This window comes from Benincasa hispida, chromosome 12, assembly GCF_009727055.1.
Source record: "Benincasa hispida cultivar B227 chromosome 12, ASM972705v1, whole genome shotgun sequence".
In the NCBI taxonomy this organism is placed as follows: Eukaryota; Viridiplantae; Streptophyta; class Magnoliopsida; order Cucurbitales; family Cucurbitaceae; genus Benincasa; species Benincasa hispida.
Genome location: NC_052360.1, coordinates 17,487,169 through 17,502,535, shown reverse-complemented (window position 1 = coordinate 17,502,535; position 15,367 = coordinate 17,487,169). Strand labels below are relative to the sequence as shown.

Sequence of the window (15,367 nt, the reverse complement as noted above, 5' to 3'; positions counted from 1 at the left end):
AATAATAAAAAAATGATGAATGTAAAATAGTAAAAACTGTAGTAAATAGTAAATACTGTAGTAAATGGAGATTTTGAAATAGTGTTGACTGTAGCTAATTGGCGGTGGTTATTATATTTTGATGATAACCCTTGTCCCAAACACTCCTTAAGTATTTTTCTTTATAATAGAACTTTTATTATATGTTTAAAGAATAAGAAGTACACACATCAAATAGTAAAAGTAGGTCCGTCCTTAGCTTTGGAAACAATGCACAAGTGGGATCTTGAACTCCTATAAAAAGCAAACTAAAATGGCAAAGAGAGGGAGAGATATAGAATATAGTAGCCATAGTGAAAGAGAAATGGAGTTTACAACAAGTTGCATCATTTTCCTTCTCTTCTCATTTCTCTTCTCCCTTCTAATCTTAGTTCGATCACTTACTAGAAAAAGTAACCAAAAGCAACTTCCTCCGGGACCCAAGGCTCACTTTCTCATAGGAAATTTAATGGAGATTGGTCAAAATCTCCACCAATCTCTGGCCAAACTTGCTGAGTCCTATGGCCCTATCATGACCCTAAAACTAGGCCAAATGACCTCAATAGTGATTTCCTCCCCATCCATGGCCAAGGAAGTCCTCCAAACTCACGATCAAGTTTTATGCGACCGAACGTTTCCCGATGTAGCAACGGTTTATAACCACCACAAAGTCGCATTGGCCTGGCTTCCAGTGTGTGATCTCTGGAGAACTCTTCGAAAACTATGCAACAATCACATGTTTTCCCACAAGAGCCTCGACTCGAGTTACATAATTCGTCATAAGGTAATCCAACACCTTGTGGCTGATGTTCGAAAAAGCGCTGCGAAAGGCGACACCATAGACATTGAAAGACTTGTATTTTCGACCACTCTTGATATGCTTTCGAACATGATTTTTTCAATAGATTTGAGTAGTAAGTACTCAAATATTCATAAATGGGGGCAAGATTTTAAGGAGACTGTTTGGGGGATAATGGAAGAGGCTGGAGGATTAAACATTGGAGATTTTTTTCCAATCTTGAAGAAGATGGACCTCCAAGGATGTCGAAAGCGCATGATGGTTCACATGAACAAATTTTTAGATATCATTGATGAAATGATTGAGAAGAGGATGAAAGAGCCAAAATTAGGAGAAGATATTGACATGCTTCAAAACTTTCTCAACCTTGCCAAAGAAAGTGAAGATCCCAAGTTTGACTTACAATTGATCAAGCATTTGATATTGGTAAACGGTTTAAATAATCTCATGATTCGTTTTTTTTTTTTTTGAAAATCAAGCCTATAAACCTTCACTCTATCTCCAAATTTCTCGATTTATTATCTATTTTTTATCAATGTTTTAAAAGTCAAATTTTGAAGACTAAAAAAAGTAAATTTTAAAAATTTCTTTATGTTTTAGAAACTTGGTTAAGAATTCAATTCTTCATAAAAATGTAAATCATAATAAGAAATCGAGAAAAAGTATACTTAATTTTCAAAAAAAAAAAAAAAATGATTATCAAACGAGATCTTAGTGTTTGTGTGAACTTTTAAAATATCTTTTTTAATTTCTAATTTTACTTTTTTTTTTCGCCTTTTAAAAGAACCATCTTCGTTGTTAAAATTTTAAAATGTCTATCTAACGTTAGTTCATAAAAATCCTCTATCAGATAATTCTTCCTCTACCATTTTCTCTTATATGTTTTAGTAGACAAAGACAAAAAATGCATTTTAATTTTAAAAATGTATTCATTCATACATACATATGCTCTCATTAAATTATTAGTATAAACATCAAACATTTTTATGATTACATTTTTTCAATAAAATACATTATTTTGTAATTTTATTAATAATTAAGCCCTTTAATAACTTTCTTGTCTTATTATTTTTTAAAAATGTTTTAAATAACCCATTCAAAATTTGAAAACATAGAGGAATAGCTTTTAAAAACTTGATTTTTAAATGTAAATTTTAAATATATTTTAAAGTAGAGTGAAAAACTTACTAAATAAAACAAACAATAGTTTTCAAAAAAAATAAAAAAATTTGTTATCAAACAAATTAATTAAGTCTCCATTTGATAATCATTTGATTTTTTATTTTTGTTTTTGAAAATTATGCCTATAAATAATTACTTCTACCTCCAAATTTATTTCTTTATTATCTACTTTTTACCTATAGTTTAAAAAATCAAACCAAAATTTGAAAATTAAAAAAATAGCTTTTAAAAGGTTGTTTCTGCTTTTATAATTTGGTTAAGAATTCAACCATTGTATTTAAGAAAGATGCAAATCATTGTAAAAAAATAGAAAAAAAATAGACTTAATTTTCAGAAATAAAAAACAAAAAATGGAATAGTTAAAAAAAAAAAAACCATAAAAAAACAGAAAAAGAAAGAAGAGAAATACACATACTCAAAATTGCGATATCTAATCGAGTTTGATTACTTAGGTTCTATTTCCAGCTGGAACCGACACGACAACGTCAACAGTAGAATGGGCAATGGCAGAGCTTCTAAGAAACCCAAAAATGCTATCAAAAGCCAAAACAGAGCTCAAAGAAGTGATTGGAGAAGACATGGAAATGAAGGAATCAGACTATTTAAGGCTACCATTTCTTCAAGCAATCATTAAAGAAACTCTAAGACTTCATCCTCCAGCTCCACTTCTCTTACCACATAAAGCCAAACACGACACAGAGATCATTGGTGGCTTTGAAATTCCCAAAAATGCTCAACTTCTTGTGAATGTTTGGAAGATTGGAAGGGACAAAAGTGTTTGGGAAGATGCTGATTTGTTTAAACCAGAGAGGTTTTTAGGGTTAGGATCAAAAGTTGATTATAAAGGGAGGGATTTTGAGTTGATTCCATTTGGTTCTGGAAGGAGAATTTGCCCTGGTTTGCCTTTGGCTACCAAAATGGTGCACTGGATTCTTGGTTCTTTGATTCATTCATTTCATTGGAGACTTGAAGATGGAATTAAACCTGAAACTTTGAATATGGAAGAGAAGGTTGGATTGACTTTGGTTATGGCTCATCCACCCAAGGCTATCCCTTTCAATCAATGATATATGCATGTATGTCATTTAGATTATACCTGTGGCCACTGTTGATATGTTGGAATGTATGTATGTGTGTTCTTAGCTAGTAGGTTGTGTTTGATAACTATTTTAGTAGCAAGTTTTAATGAAAATAATGCTCGTTTGATTACTATTATAAGTGGAGTCTTTGTGCTGGTTCGTGTAAAATCCCACGGACTATTTGATTATCCAAACTTGTTGAAGAGGAACATTTATGTTTGTATTCATAGTTGACATATGTATAGTATTACCTAACAAGATGATATATGCTTAATTTCTATAGACATGGAAACATTGTAGTGGTTGCAAATAATGGAAAAAAATTCAAATGGAATGAACTTAGAGCTTATTGTCATTATTGTCTTTGACGTTTGACTTATAATTTCAATAAAGAAAATACAAATGAGGGCAATTGAAGATATATACGATAAAAAATCAATACCAAAAGTGTAAATTTTTAAGATGTATGGAAGATTTAAAGCGATTAAACCCTAAACATTTTGAAGTTTTCTCTCATATAAATTTAGAAAGATGGACACGATCATATGATAATTGGTACTACTATGGATAAATGACAACAAACTTTGTTGAATGTAGTAATAAAGTTTTTAAAGGAGCTTGAATGTCACCCATTACATCTTTGGTTAGGTTAACTATCAATTGCACAATTCTATATTTTGAATAGTGTCAAGAAGAAATTATTGAAATATTAGATCGTGGTGTGTTTTGAAGAAGTTTAAAAGGTAGAGAAAAAAAACCTACTTCACATACTGTAAATTTTATTGATATGGAGACTAAAAGCTTTGAGGTTAAAACATAAATAAATATGATTTCTTCTTATAAAGTTTAACAAACACAAGTTGTGAGCTTGAAAGATGAGACATGTGGTTACAACATATGACGGTCCTTTAAGATTATGTACAATCCAAACATATGATACATTTGTTTTTTGTTGAGGAATCTTACCAAATATTATAGTATCAATGATGGTATGAATCTAATTTCCATCCTACACAACATAAAGATTATTGGAAAGAAAGAAAAAAAATTATAAAATAATTAATAAAAAGTTGATTTATAAGCGAGAGAAAAAGTAAGGATTTAGTAATTAATAAATGATAAGAATAAAAAATGAGAATCGAATTAACGTGAGTTTAAAATAATAACGAGGTTATCTTTCGAAGTCCGGTAGTAAAACTACTAACGGATTATTTTCTTACATTCTAACAAATGCCATATTTCATTTTTATCTCTCATTTCTCGTTTGTTTGAAGTAAACATAGATTTATTTCATTTAAATAGTTCCCCAACTGTAATATTTTATATACTAAATTTCTTATATTAGGGTGTGTTTAGAATATATTTTCAAATGCTTAGTTTAAAAATAAGTCATTTCGGAAGAATTGAAATGTTTGGCAAGTACTTAAAATAGTTTTACAAATGTATTTTAATCAATTTTTATCAAAAGTGTTTAAATAAAAATGAGTTTTTTGAAAATATATATATATATATATATTTTAAATGAAGGTTCTTATTCTACAATCGATATTACTTTTTCATATCATCATAAAAATATCTTGATATGAACGTTGGAAAATATAAGTACTACGGGAATACTAATTTTGGTTGTGGGCTAAAAATTTGTTTTGAGAGTGTGAGTAGGCTTCGAATAACAGAGCCCATTGGGCTTTTTCCCTCAAAAAAAGCCCAAATGATGAAGATGGCCTCGCTCCAAAATTCCTCCCTCTGTCCATTCATTCGTATTCCTTTCTTCCATTACATCTCTCTTTCTCTCTTCATCGCTCAATCTCATCTCCTCCATTTCCGTTCTCTCCTCTGTTTCGGCTTTTCTCCGTCTCCGATCCCTGTTGGTAGATCTCCTCTTCCTCAAGAGCCTCTTTCTGATATACTCCTGTTTTTGTGGTGAGCAGTACGCTGTTCAGGACGTTGACGAACGGTAAAACTCTCATGCCTTTTCCCTCTTTGAGGATTTTGTTTGCAGAACATATGTGGGTTGTTTATATGCTTGGGAGAACTTTAAAACACGATGAAATTTTGTGAGAATGAAAACAGATGAAGTTTGTTTTAGGGATTATGAGCGATTGTTTATTTGCAAGTGGGTTTCTGTATTGAATAATCGATAGACTAAGAAATGGATGTATGACGGAATCTGAGTCGGGAAAATATAGTAGCGTGAACGAATATTAGTTTAAAGATTCGACGAGTTTTGAATAGAAGGATGTTAGGTAAAATTATTTTGGGTTTAAGCTGATGCTGAAGCTCATGCGACAATTATTTGCCTATACAACTATTATCTGTTGGAAAATTGTTGGATATGTGATATTTTAGTGGGTGACCACCCTGGATTCCATGATTGAATTGACCTGAGAAATTAGGAATCTACGTTTTGCCAATATGAGATAGAGGAACAAAAGAAATTTAAGCACTCTCTTTTTTCTGGTGGTTCGATGAAATGGGTTACTCACCAGTTTCTTTGGGTTTCTTTTTTATGGACAGGTCCATAAAGAGGTAAAGATGAGTAGCAAAGAATCAAAGAGGTATGATATATTTTATGACTTTGCATTGCATCCGTTTCCTTGATTGTCCGCCGAAATAAACATCGAACCTCTTTCTCCTTGCTCGTGTCTTCCCACCCCATGGTCAAATGCTCTCAGATTTTCTTCTCCTTTTTGGTTTTAACCAAGGGGTGCGCTTATTGTTATTACTTAACTTGTTCGCTCAGGCTCCAAGACTTCTGTAAATGGGCTTAAATGGAATTATTATGTTCATTTATCCATTATTAATTATTCTTTAAAGAAAATATAATTTTCATTAGTATAGTTAAACAGAGATATATCGATTGATCATATTACCACAGGAGGAACTTAATCCCTTGGCCTCTCGAAAGTAAGAAATATGTGAATCAGTGAATGGCAAAGCTGAAAATACCCTTTAACTGATATGAAGGTCAGGTCTTAGTTAGCTCCAACCCATACAAGCACAAGCAAAGACCTGTTGAAGGAAAGGGTTCGTAGCTTGGACTTGGAGTAAGAGGCTCTTGTTATATACATAAAAAAAGAAAACAAACAAGGTTTTCTACTGCCTAGGAACAACAAGGTTGCTTGCTGGCATTAATGCACTTCAATATTACTTGTAAGATGAGGGAGATGGTGCACATCCCTTTTTGCAACTTTGCTAAGCATTTCACACTTATCTCTTCAATTCTAGGCTATGTTGATACTGTAGCATGATTAGTTATGGGACTCTAGTTGTAGTGATTTTGTTAGGTATCAATAGTTCCTGCACTTAGAAAATTACCCAACAAGGACTGGAATAGGAATTTACTCCCCCTGGTATTGATATTCAAATATAAATAACCAGAATTACAACTCAAGCAAGTCTCAATTAAGAAATCAATTCAGCACAAGAAGAAAAAAAATAAAGAACCCAGAACCGGATAAGGACTGATTCGAGAGCGCTTCCTCTTCCAAAAGCTTCAACGATCTCCAAATTATTTCCTACTTAAAATGATTCCCCAAAACCTCTTTTATCCTCAGCTGGATGATTCCCACCTCACGTAATTTCTCTTTCCATGCCAACATTCCCATTTATTCCCAACTTTCCTCTTTTGCCCCTTCTTTGGTACGTATGTATGATTGGGGGTCTTACAATACCCCCCTCTGCAAAACTCACCTTGTCCTCAAGGTGAAAGTCAGGTATTGCGATTTGAAATTATTCAATTCAACCCAAGTGGCCTTCGACTCCGGCTAATTTTGCCACTTGATTAGAGCTTCCTCTTTTCTTATATCTGAATTCCGTCGTTTGCCCAATAATTTTTCTTGTTGAGCATTCATTTCAACGTTGTCCAACAATTCCGGCAGTAGAGGATGGATAGTTTGCTGTCCCCCTATATTCTTCTTCAATTGAGAAACATGGAATACATTATGTATGGTGGTTTCGGGAGGCAGTTGTAAACGATAGGCTATTGCCCCATTTTTTTTCAGTCTCGACATAAGGATCATAGTACTTCGGAGCTAATTTCTCATTTCGCCTCGAGCCATTGATCTTTAGCTTATGGAGGACTTCCTCTCCTATTTCAAAAGTCACATCCCTACGATTCTTGTCGGCATACTTCATCTGTTCTTGGGCTTTTGCCAACTGCTCTTTTAATGCCAATAATGCCTGATCCTGTTCCATTAACTGTTGATTTAATGTATTGTTAGAAGTTTTTCGATCACCATATAGGGGTGGATCCTTGCCAAATAGCACCCGAAATGGTGTAGTATTTAAGGAAGCATGGAAGGTAGTGTTATACCAATGTTCGGCGGCCCAATGAATCCAATTACTCCATTTCTTTGGTCGTTCATTGCAAAAACAACGTAGATACATTTCTAGGCATCTGTTTACCCTCTCTATTTGGTCATTGGTTTGGGGGTGAAAAACCGTGCTGTGTTTAAGAATTGTCCCTTGCAATGTGAAGAACTCTACCCAAAAGTTTAATCAAGAAAATCCGGTCCCTGTCGAACACAATGGATCTTGGAAACCCAATGATGTTTGACCACATCCCGAATGAACGTGTCAACTACTTGTTTTGTTGTGAAAGGGTGTATCAACATAATAAAATGGCTATGTTTACTTAGCCTATCAACCACCACCATTATCGAATTGAATCCTTTTGATTTGGGTAGGCCTTCAATGAAATCCATGGATAAATCATTCTATACTTGATTTGGAATTGGCAAAGGTTGGAGTAGTTCCGCCGATGACAATGATTCGGTCTTCTTTTGTTGGCAGATCGAACATTGTGCAACATAGTCTTTCACGGTTTTTTTCATCCCCTTCCAATACAATTCCTTGGTCAGTATTTTATATGTTCGTATGTAACTTGAGTGGCCTCCTATAACAGAGTCATGAGACATTTGAAGGATGAAAGGAATATGTTGCCAATAATACTAACCTCCCTTTGTATAGAAGCCTCCCTTGTCTCGATGAATAATTGGGAACATCGTCCGGTTCAACTTTCAATCTTTCTATGATCGACTTTAAATCTTCATCTGCTAGTACTTCACTTTGAATGACATTGGTATCAAACAGGATTGGTGAAGACAGAATGAGCAATTCAGCCTCAGATGGCAATCTTGACAAGGCATCAGTTGCTTTGTTGTTCACTCCTGATTGATATAGAATTTCAAAATCGTATCCAAGTAACTTGACTAACCATTTTTGAAATTGAGGTTGGACTTCCTCTGTTCTAGCAAAAATTTCAAAGCTTTCTGATATGAGATTACCACAAACTTCTGTCCAAGTAAGTAATGTCGCCACTTCTGCATCGATAAAACCACCGCCATTCGTTCCTTTTCATAAATCGACTTTGCTCGAGCTCTTTCAAACAGCTTTGGACTAAAATAGGCGATCGGCCGCCGATCTTGCATCAAAATCGCACCAAGCCCATAACTCGACGCGTTTGTTTCGATCACAATTTTTTTGTTGAAATCTGGAAAGGCCAAAACTAAGAGTGATACCATGGCCTTCTTCAACTTATCAAAGGCTTCAGTTGCGGACTGATTCCACACAAGCATTCTTTCGTAGAAGTTGAGTCAACGAGGCTGCAATTATCCCATAATCTTTAATAAATCGATGATAATATATCCGGTCAAACCCAAAAATCCCCGCAATTTGGAAATATTCTTTGGTATGGGTCACTCGTTCATGGTTTGAATCTTTCCCCCATCGGCCTGCACGCCCAATTCTGACACCCAGTGTCCCAAATAATGAATCTCTATCTACCCAAACACACATTTCTTGCAGTTTGCATACAGCTGATGCACCCTCAATGCGTTGAAAATGATCCCAAGATGCTTCTCATGTGAATCGAGGTTGGGACTATACACCAAAATATCATCAAAGAAACTCAAGATAAAATGACGTAGAAAGGGTTTGAATACCTTATTCGTTAAAGATTGGAATGTGGCTGGAGCATTAGTGAGTCCGAAAGGCATCACCACGAATTCATAGTCTCTCGTGTGTTTTGAAAGCTGTTTTTTTGGATATCCTCCTTCATTCTTATCTGGTGATAACCTGATCGGAGGTCCAACTTGGAAAAATACTTGGATTCGTGCAACTCATCCAACAATTCCTCTATTATTGGTATCGAAAATTTATCGGCTATGGTAATTTGATTAACCTTTCGGTAATCAACATAGAATCTCCACCCCAATCTTTTTTTCAAACTAATATCATTGAGCTGGAAAACGGGCTTCAAGTTGGTCAAATAATGCCAACAGACAGCATTTCTTTTACCATCAGCTCTATTTCATTCTTTTGCACATGCCCATATTTGTACGACCTTACATTAATTGGTTTTTGACCTTCCATCATTGGAATATGGTGATCAATTTCCCATTTAGGTGGCAGACTATTTGGAGGTTAAAACCTCTTAATTCTCCTTTAAGAGGCGTTCAATTTTCGAAAGTACGTTTTTGTTTGAACACTAGCTGCTTATCCTCCTTTTCTGCGATCTGCATCTTCTGAAATTCTACTAGGAACCCTTGAACTTCCTCTTCCTAATTACTTACCAACATCTTCATGGATATTTCTCTTTTAATCAAAGATGGGTCCCCCTTCAGTATAACTTGGGAATCTCCTTGCTTGAACGTCATTGTCCAAGTAGGCCAATCTACCCCCATATATCCCATCATGTGTAACCATGTCATTCCCAAAATCATGTCCAAGTTTCTCAGTTCAAAAGGCAAAATGTTTTCCAGCAAAGTTACCTTACCCTCTATAGTTCCATGTTTACTTCTTTGCAAACCCGTTTTCCCTAAATCGCCTTGCCATCTCCGATCACTATTTCGTAATTCGTCATGTTGGTCACTAGCAATTTTAATTCATCAACAAGCTTCTGATTGATGAAGATGTGAGTTTCTCCACAATCAATCATAACCATCACTTTGGCCCTTCCTAATTTTCCCTTCAATTTCATGGTTCTAGGGCAGAAAAACTCAAAATCGACCTCAAAGTGAGTATGACCTCCGCTTCATCTTCTCTTGTCGTTTCCTCGGGAGTCACCTCAATTTCTTCCATCTCTTGACCTTCTTCGGCGATTAAAAGTTTCAATTCCCTTATGTCTCTCGTTTTGCAACGGTGGTTCTGGGAATCTTTTTCAACGCACCTGAAACGCAGACCTTTTTTCCTCTTTTCCCTAATTTCAACGTCCGATAACTTCCGGGTCCAGCCTTCCTTTCTTTGGACCCCAGCTTTCTTGGGTAATTGCACGCTCATAGTATTTGGTTGATTGGGCCCCAACCCATCTTCCCCAACCCACTCAATTTCATCTCTTTTCTCGATGGGTTTTCGTCGAAAGCTCCCTCTAACTCCATTAACGCCTAGTCTTTCTCATCAAGGGCTTTCACTTCGCTCATTGTTGCTTCCAAGTCGACCAAATGGCGACTCTCCACCTCCACTTTTAATTTCGAAGCCAAATCGTTGATAAAGGTTTCAACCAACACCTCTTTCGATATCTTTGGTAATGGGGCGGAGTACCATTCAAACTGTTTCTAGTATTCAGCGTACGATCCCCCTTGCTTGATGGCTAAAAACCGTTGTGTCAGATTTCCCTCCTTTGTTGTCTTATATCGCTCAAACATTCGTTTCTTCAGTTCCTCCCAAGTTCTGATCGGGTTTCGATTATGGGTCCAACGATACTAGTCGACTTCTTCCGGATCAAAACTTACCACCACCACCTTAATCTTCCCCTCCTTAGTCAGTTCATGAATTTCAAAATAATATTCTACCCTGTAAAACCATGAATTTGGATGATCACCCTTGAATATGAGCATCTCCAGCCGCTTGTATTTACTTTTGTTCCCTCCCGATTTCATTTGGGATGATTCTCCTTCTATTTCTGTAGATTTTCCCTTTCTGTGCGATCCTTCTGTCACCAGCGACCCATCCCTCTCTCTACTCAGATTAACTTCTTGCATCTCTCTCATGAGCCGATCAACATTCTGGCACATGGCAAGTTCCATTTCCTTCAAGCCTACAATATCCCGATCATGGGATTCCAGCTTATCTTCCGATTCCTTTAGTGCCATACTCCTTGTTCATCCCAGGATGAAAGGGTGGCTCTAATACCAATTTGTTAGGTACCGATAGTTCTTGCACTCAAAAAATTCCCCAACAAGGACTGGAATAGGAATTTACTCCCCCAGGTACCCCAGGTATTGATATTCAAATATAAACAACCAGAATTACAACTGAAGCAAGTCTCAATTAAGAAATCAATTCATCACAAGAAGAAAAAAAATAAACAACTCGGAACGGATAAGGGCTGATTCAAGAGCACCTCCCTTTCCCAAAAGCTTCAACGAGCTCCAAATTATTTCCTACCTAAGATGATTCCCCTAAACCTCTTTTATCCTCAGCTGGATGGTCGCCACCTCATGTAACCTCTCTTTCTGTGCCAGTATTCCCATTTATTCCCAACTTTCCTCTTTTTCCCTTTCTTTGGTACATATGTATGATTGGGGGTCTTACAGATTTGAATACGATCTTTTGCAATTTTTCTTCTTCTCTTGTTGGTGTTGACTGGAGATGGTTTGTTGTTTTTGTTTTTGTTTTTTTAGTGATGTTGTTGATTGGAGATTTTTTGACTTATAGGGTCTCATGTAATTTATTTTTGTGAGAAAATATTAAGTGTTCAATCGCATGAGTGCTTTTGACATTTGAAAAAATCAGAATGTTAGCCAGATGGAGTAATGTTGAATTTACCCTCTTTATGTGTTTAAAACTCCTCTTTTCTAATGTTTCTATGGATCCTCTAGTGTTTTAAATAGCTATTTATTCTGTTATTCTTAATCTTCATTTGCAAATACCCACTCATGTTTAGATGTTCATGTATTCTTTGAATTGTGGATGAGGTATTTGTTAATAGTTGTTCTTTTGGGGAATTATATTTCATATCTTTATTCCTTTCATGAAAATGGGAAATGTTGATTACTTAACAGACGGGAACAATATTCTTGTTAACCTTACATTGTCATATTCTGTGGTTTTCTCTGACATACTTTTCTCTTACGAATTTGAGCTTTATCGTTCTGTTCTTGTAGTGGCCGTGGGCGCCATGTGAAATGGGATGAAAGTAATATTGGTCAAATTGAAGCAAATAAACCTGTGAGACAGAAAATTACCGAACCTAAGACGCCTTATCATCCCATGATTGATGATGATGGTATGCTTTCCTTCTATTAGCAGCATGTAATACCCCATTAATTTATTATTTATTGTGATAATTCTTTTACAGGAAAAATACACTTTTGGTCCCTAAGGTTTGAATTTGGTTTGGTTGCAGTTGGGCTTTGAGGCCTTAAACTCAACATTTTTAGCCCCTAAAGTTTGGAATGATCTAGTGTTTGGTCCTTACCGTGAACACTTTTGGTTCTTTTGTCAATTTTCTGTTGTGTAGGATTATGTGGACACTTTTTTCTTATAATTATTTTTATACTAACATGGCATAAATATATTAATTTTGTAGGTTTTAAGTTGCTGATGTGGAAAAATATATTTACAATTTTTTTAATGTTATAAACATTATGATTTATTATTTTTCTTTTTCTTTTTTTTTTGTTTCTCTTCTTTCACTCTCTTCCCCACCTTCATCCCCACGACACCGTTCACCTGTACCCGCTGCTCATCAATGCTGCTCCTTTTCTCCACTCCACCACTGATTTGGTGCCTTATCATTTTCCTTCTTCTCTTCTTCTTTCATCTCCTTCCACCTTTATCTTCCTTATTCTCTTATCTATACAGTATACTCTTTCTCTTCTCTATTTCCTCCCATCTTGAACTGCCTACGACCCCTCCTCGCCATCTTCTGCTCTGGCGACCTTTCAACACCCCGAAAGCCCACCCAAACCCCATCCCGAATTTCAAGTGGAGAAGGGGAAGGAGTTCAATGAGGAGGGGCATGAGTTCATCGTTGGTGTGGGGAGTGTTCTAGATCTGGAATACTGGAGAAGAGGTTTTTTGTGGGAAGTGGGTTTATTGAGTGAATTGTCAGTTTGGGAAGAGGATGAACGGTTGATGGTGGCGGTAGGCTGTAAGGACTATTGACAGAGTGGGGAAGAGGAGAGGTAAAGCAATGATGTGCATTGATAGATGATCGAAGGTGGAGGTGGGTTGTGAGGTTGCGAAGAGAGGGAGAAGAAAATCGAAACAAAAATTCTCAACTTTTGATATTTTTAATATTAACAAAAATAATAATGAATACGTTTGTGCTACATCAACAATTTAAAAATTATAAAATTAATTTATTTGAGTCACGTCCGCCTAAAAATAATAAAAAAATGTCTAGTCAACTTTACATAACTGTAAGTTGATGGCGAAGCCTATAAGTATTAATCATATGGACCAAAAAAGACAGAGATCTATCTTATTTACATAATTATGATTTTGATTTGTTTGATTTATTATTTTTTTTATAGGTAACTTCTACAATACATTGAAATCACACTTCACAAATTTTGAATGAGTTAATTTTGTACATTACCTCTTCAGATGGGATTTCAATTTATGGATGTAAATATTAGAGGTTGAATGTATTTATTTTTGTTAAAAAAAGTTATCTAGATATGTTTGTCGTTTTTTTTTTTTTGGTTATTTGTGTTTGCTTAATTAGAATAGAATTAACAAATATGAAACTGCAAGGGGAGAACTTTTATGCTGTGGTTAACCTGGTCCATGGTCCGTATGGATTGTGGAGGCATAGATATTACATTAATGAGTATTTTGGCTAGGTCTATGGATAAAATGGTAAATATGTACAGGGTGAATTGATTTTAGTGAGAAAGCTTTAATATGCTTTGACCATCTCGGTGGGGTGCCAATTGATGATATGTTTAGGAGTAAAATTTTGCTCACTTCAACAGTCTACCTAGATAGTGCATCTCAAGATTCTAATTGTTATTTTGTTTGATGCAGATTCTCTATCTCCTGTGCGGGACAGATTTGACATGTGTGTTGGTGATGCAATGCATGCGGAAGCCATTCGAACTGCATTGAATGATGTGGCTTCCTCAAGTGGTAAAAGCAGCCAGCGATCTAGTGGTTGGACATCTTCTGAGGATGAAGCAGATGCCATGGACCAAGATGATGAAGGTCCCAATTTCCCTTTGCTCATTTATTGTACATCCATTGCTTAACTTAACGTATTTTCTTCAATTTCAAGTACAAGCAGTTTTATAAGATGATCTGATCTTAGCATCAAATAATCAACGGTAATCATTGCTTTGTTGATAAGGTTTTGTAAGGTTTGACTCTGCGATGCTGTTGTTTATCAGTATGCCGTGTCGATTCACTGCGATCTCCTTGAAGGTTGATTTGGCGGTCATCTCATTTTCAAAGAATGAACCAACATAGACTTGGCGACTAACCCACTGTTAAAATGTTCTTTGCTTTATTTTAAAGGGGGAAAATTTATAGCATCTTGTTCGATATTTTCCTTGTGTTTAGTAAATGCTGATGCTTACATTTTTCTGCATTTTTGGTTGGGTTTGGATACAGACAAGGCAAATTTGAGCTTTAAGGAACACAGAAGAGCACACTACGATGAATTTAGGAAAATTAGAGAACTCCGAAGGAATGGGTCGATTTTAGTGGACGAAGACGATGAAGACGATGTCGAGATGGATATGATGGGGAAAGGTGTGAGGGATATTGATATTGAGAAAAAGAATAAAGGTAATTTCTCTCAACAATCACCTCCACCAGCCAATGGAGTTGGAGGTTGATTTAAGGGAGAAGGCAAAAACATCCCACTGACTGAGACCCATTTGATAAGAAATTGTTTTGGGTGCTAAATTTCCAGTCTTCTTTTTATTATATTTCTTTTTGCTATGTGTACTCTGTACTTGTAAATAACTTCATTTCTTTGTCCATCTCAAATGTGGCAAGAGTATATGATACACCTGACTTCTTTTTCTTTTCTTTTTTTTTTTTTGGTTTAATTGGCCATTTCCTCTGGAACTTCAAGCAGAAAATTTTCATGAGCAAGTTTGCATCAGCTACTTATAATTGTTGATGTTTATCTTGTGCATATGTTTTTTTTTTTGTTCTTTTTTCTTTTTAAAAAAATCCAGTACAAGGGGAGATGGAGAATTGTTCCTCGATTTCATGGGTCGATATATATCAATTATTGATGAGTTATACTCTGATAACCTTAATCAAAGTATATATTTTATAGCAAGAAAAAATGAGAGTAATGGAACCACCAAAACAACCTTTATGACATATT

General features: G+C 35.5%; 2 protein-coding genes across 3 annotated transcripts; both read left to right on the top strand.

The window, feature by feature from the left end:
• The first annotated feature begins 265 nt into the window (after nt 1–265).
• On the top strand, nt 266–3,267 carry LOC120067227 (geraniol 8-hydroxylase-like). Its single transcript, XM_039018749.1, has 2 exons — nt 266–1,243; nt 2,452–3,267. The coding sequence occupies exons 1-2, from the start codon at nt 293–295 to the stop codon at nt 3,064–3,066; spliced, it is 1,566 nt and encodes a 521-aa protein (XP_038874677.1). The 5' UTR covers nt 266–292; the 3' UTR covers nt 3,067–3,267.
• A 1,567-nt stretch (nt 3,268–4,834) lies between these two features.
• LOC120067228 (protein phosphatase inhibitor 2) lies at nt 4,835–15,122 on the top strand. Of its 2 annotated transcripts, none has more exons than XM_039018750.1 (5): nt 4,835–5,035; nt 5,596–5,636; nt 12,186–12,307; nt 14,056–14,232; nt 14,638–15,122. In XM_039018750.1, exons 2-5 carry the CDS (start codon nt 5,614–5,616, stop codon nt 14,862–14,864), a joined length of 549 nt encoding a protein of 182 aa, XP_038874678.1. In that variant the 5' UTR covers nt 4,835–5,035; nt 5,596–5,613; the 3' UTR covers nt 14,865–15,122. The 2 variants fall into 2 exon arrangements, with proteins under 2 accessions (XP_038874678.1, XP_038874679.1); XM_039018751.1 differs by lacking the exon at nt 14,638–15,122 and adding an exon at nt 14,375–14,631.
• The last annotated feature ends 245 nt before the right edge of the window (nt 15,123–15,367 follow it).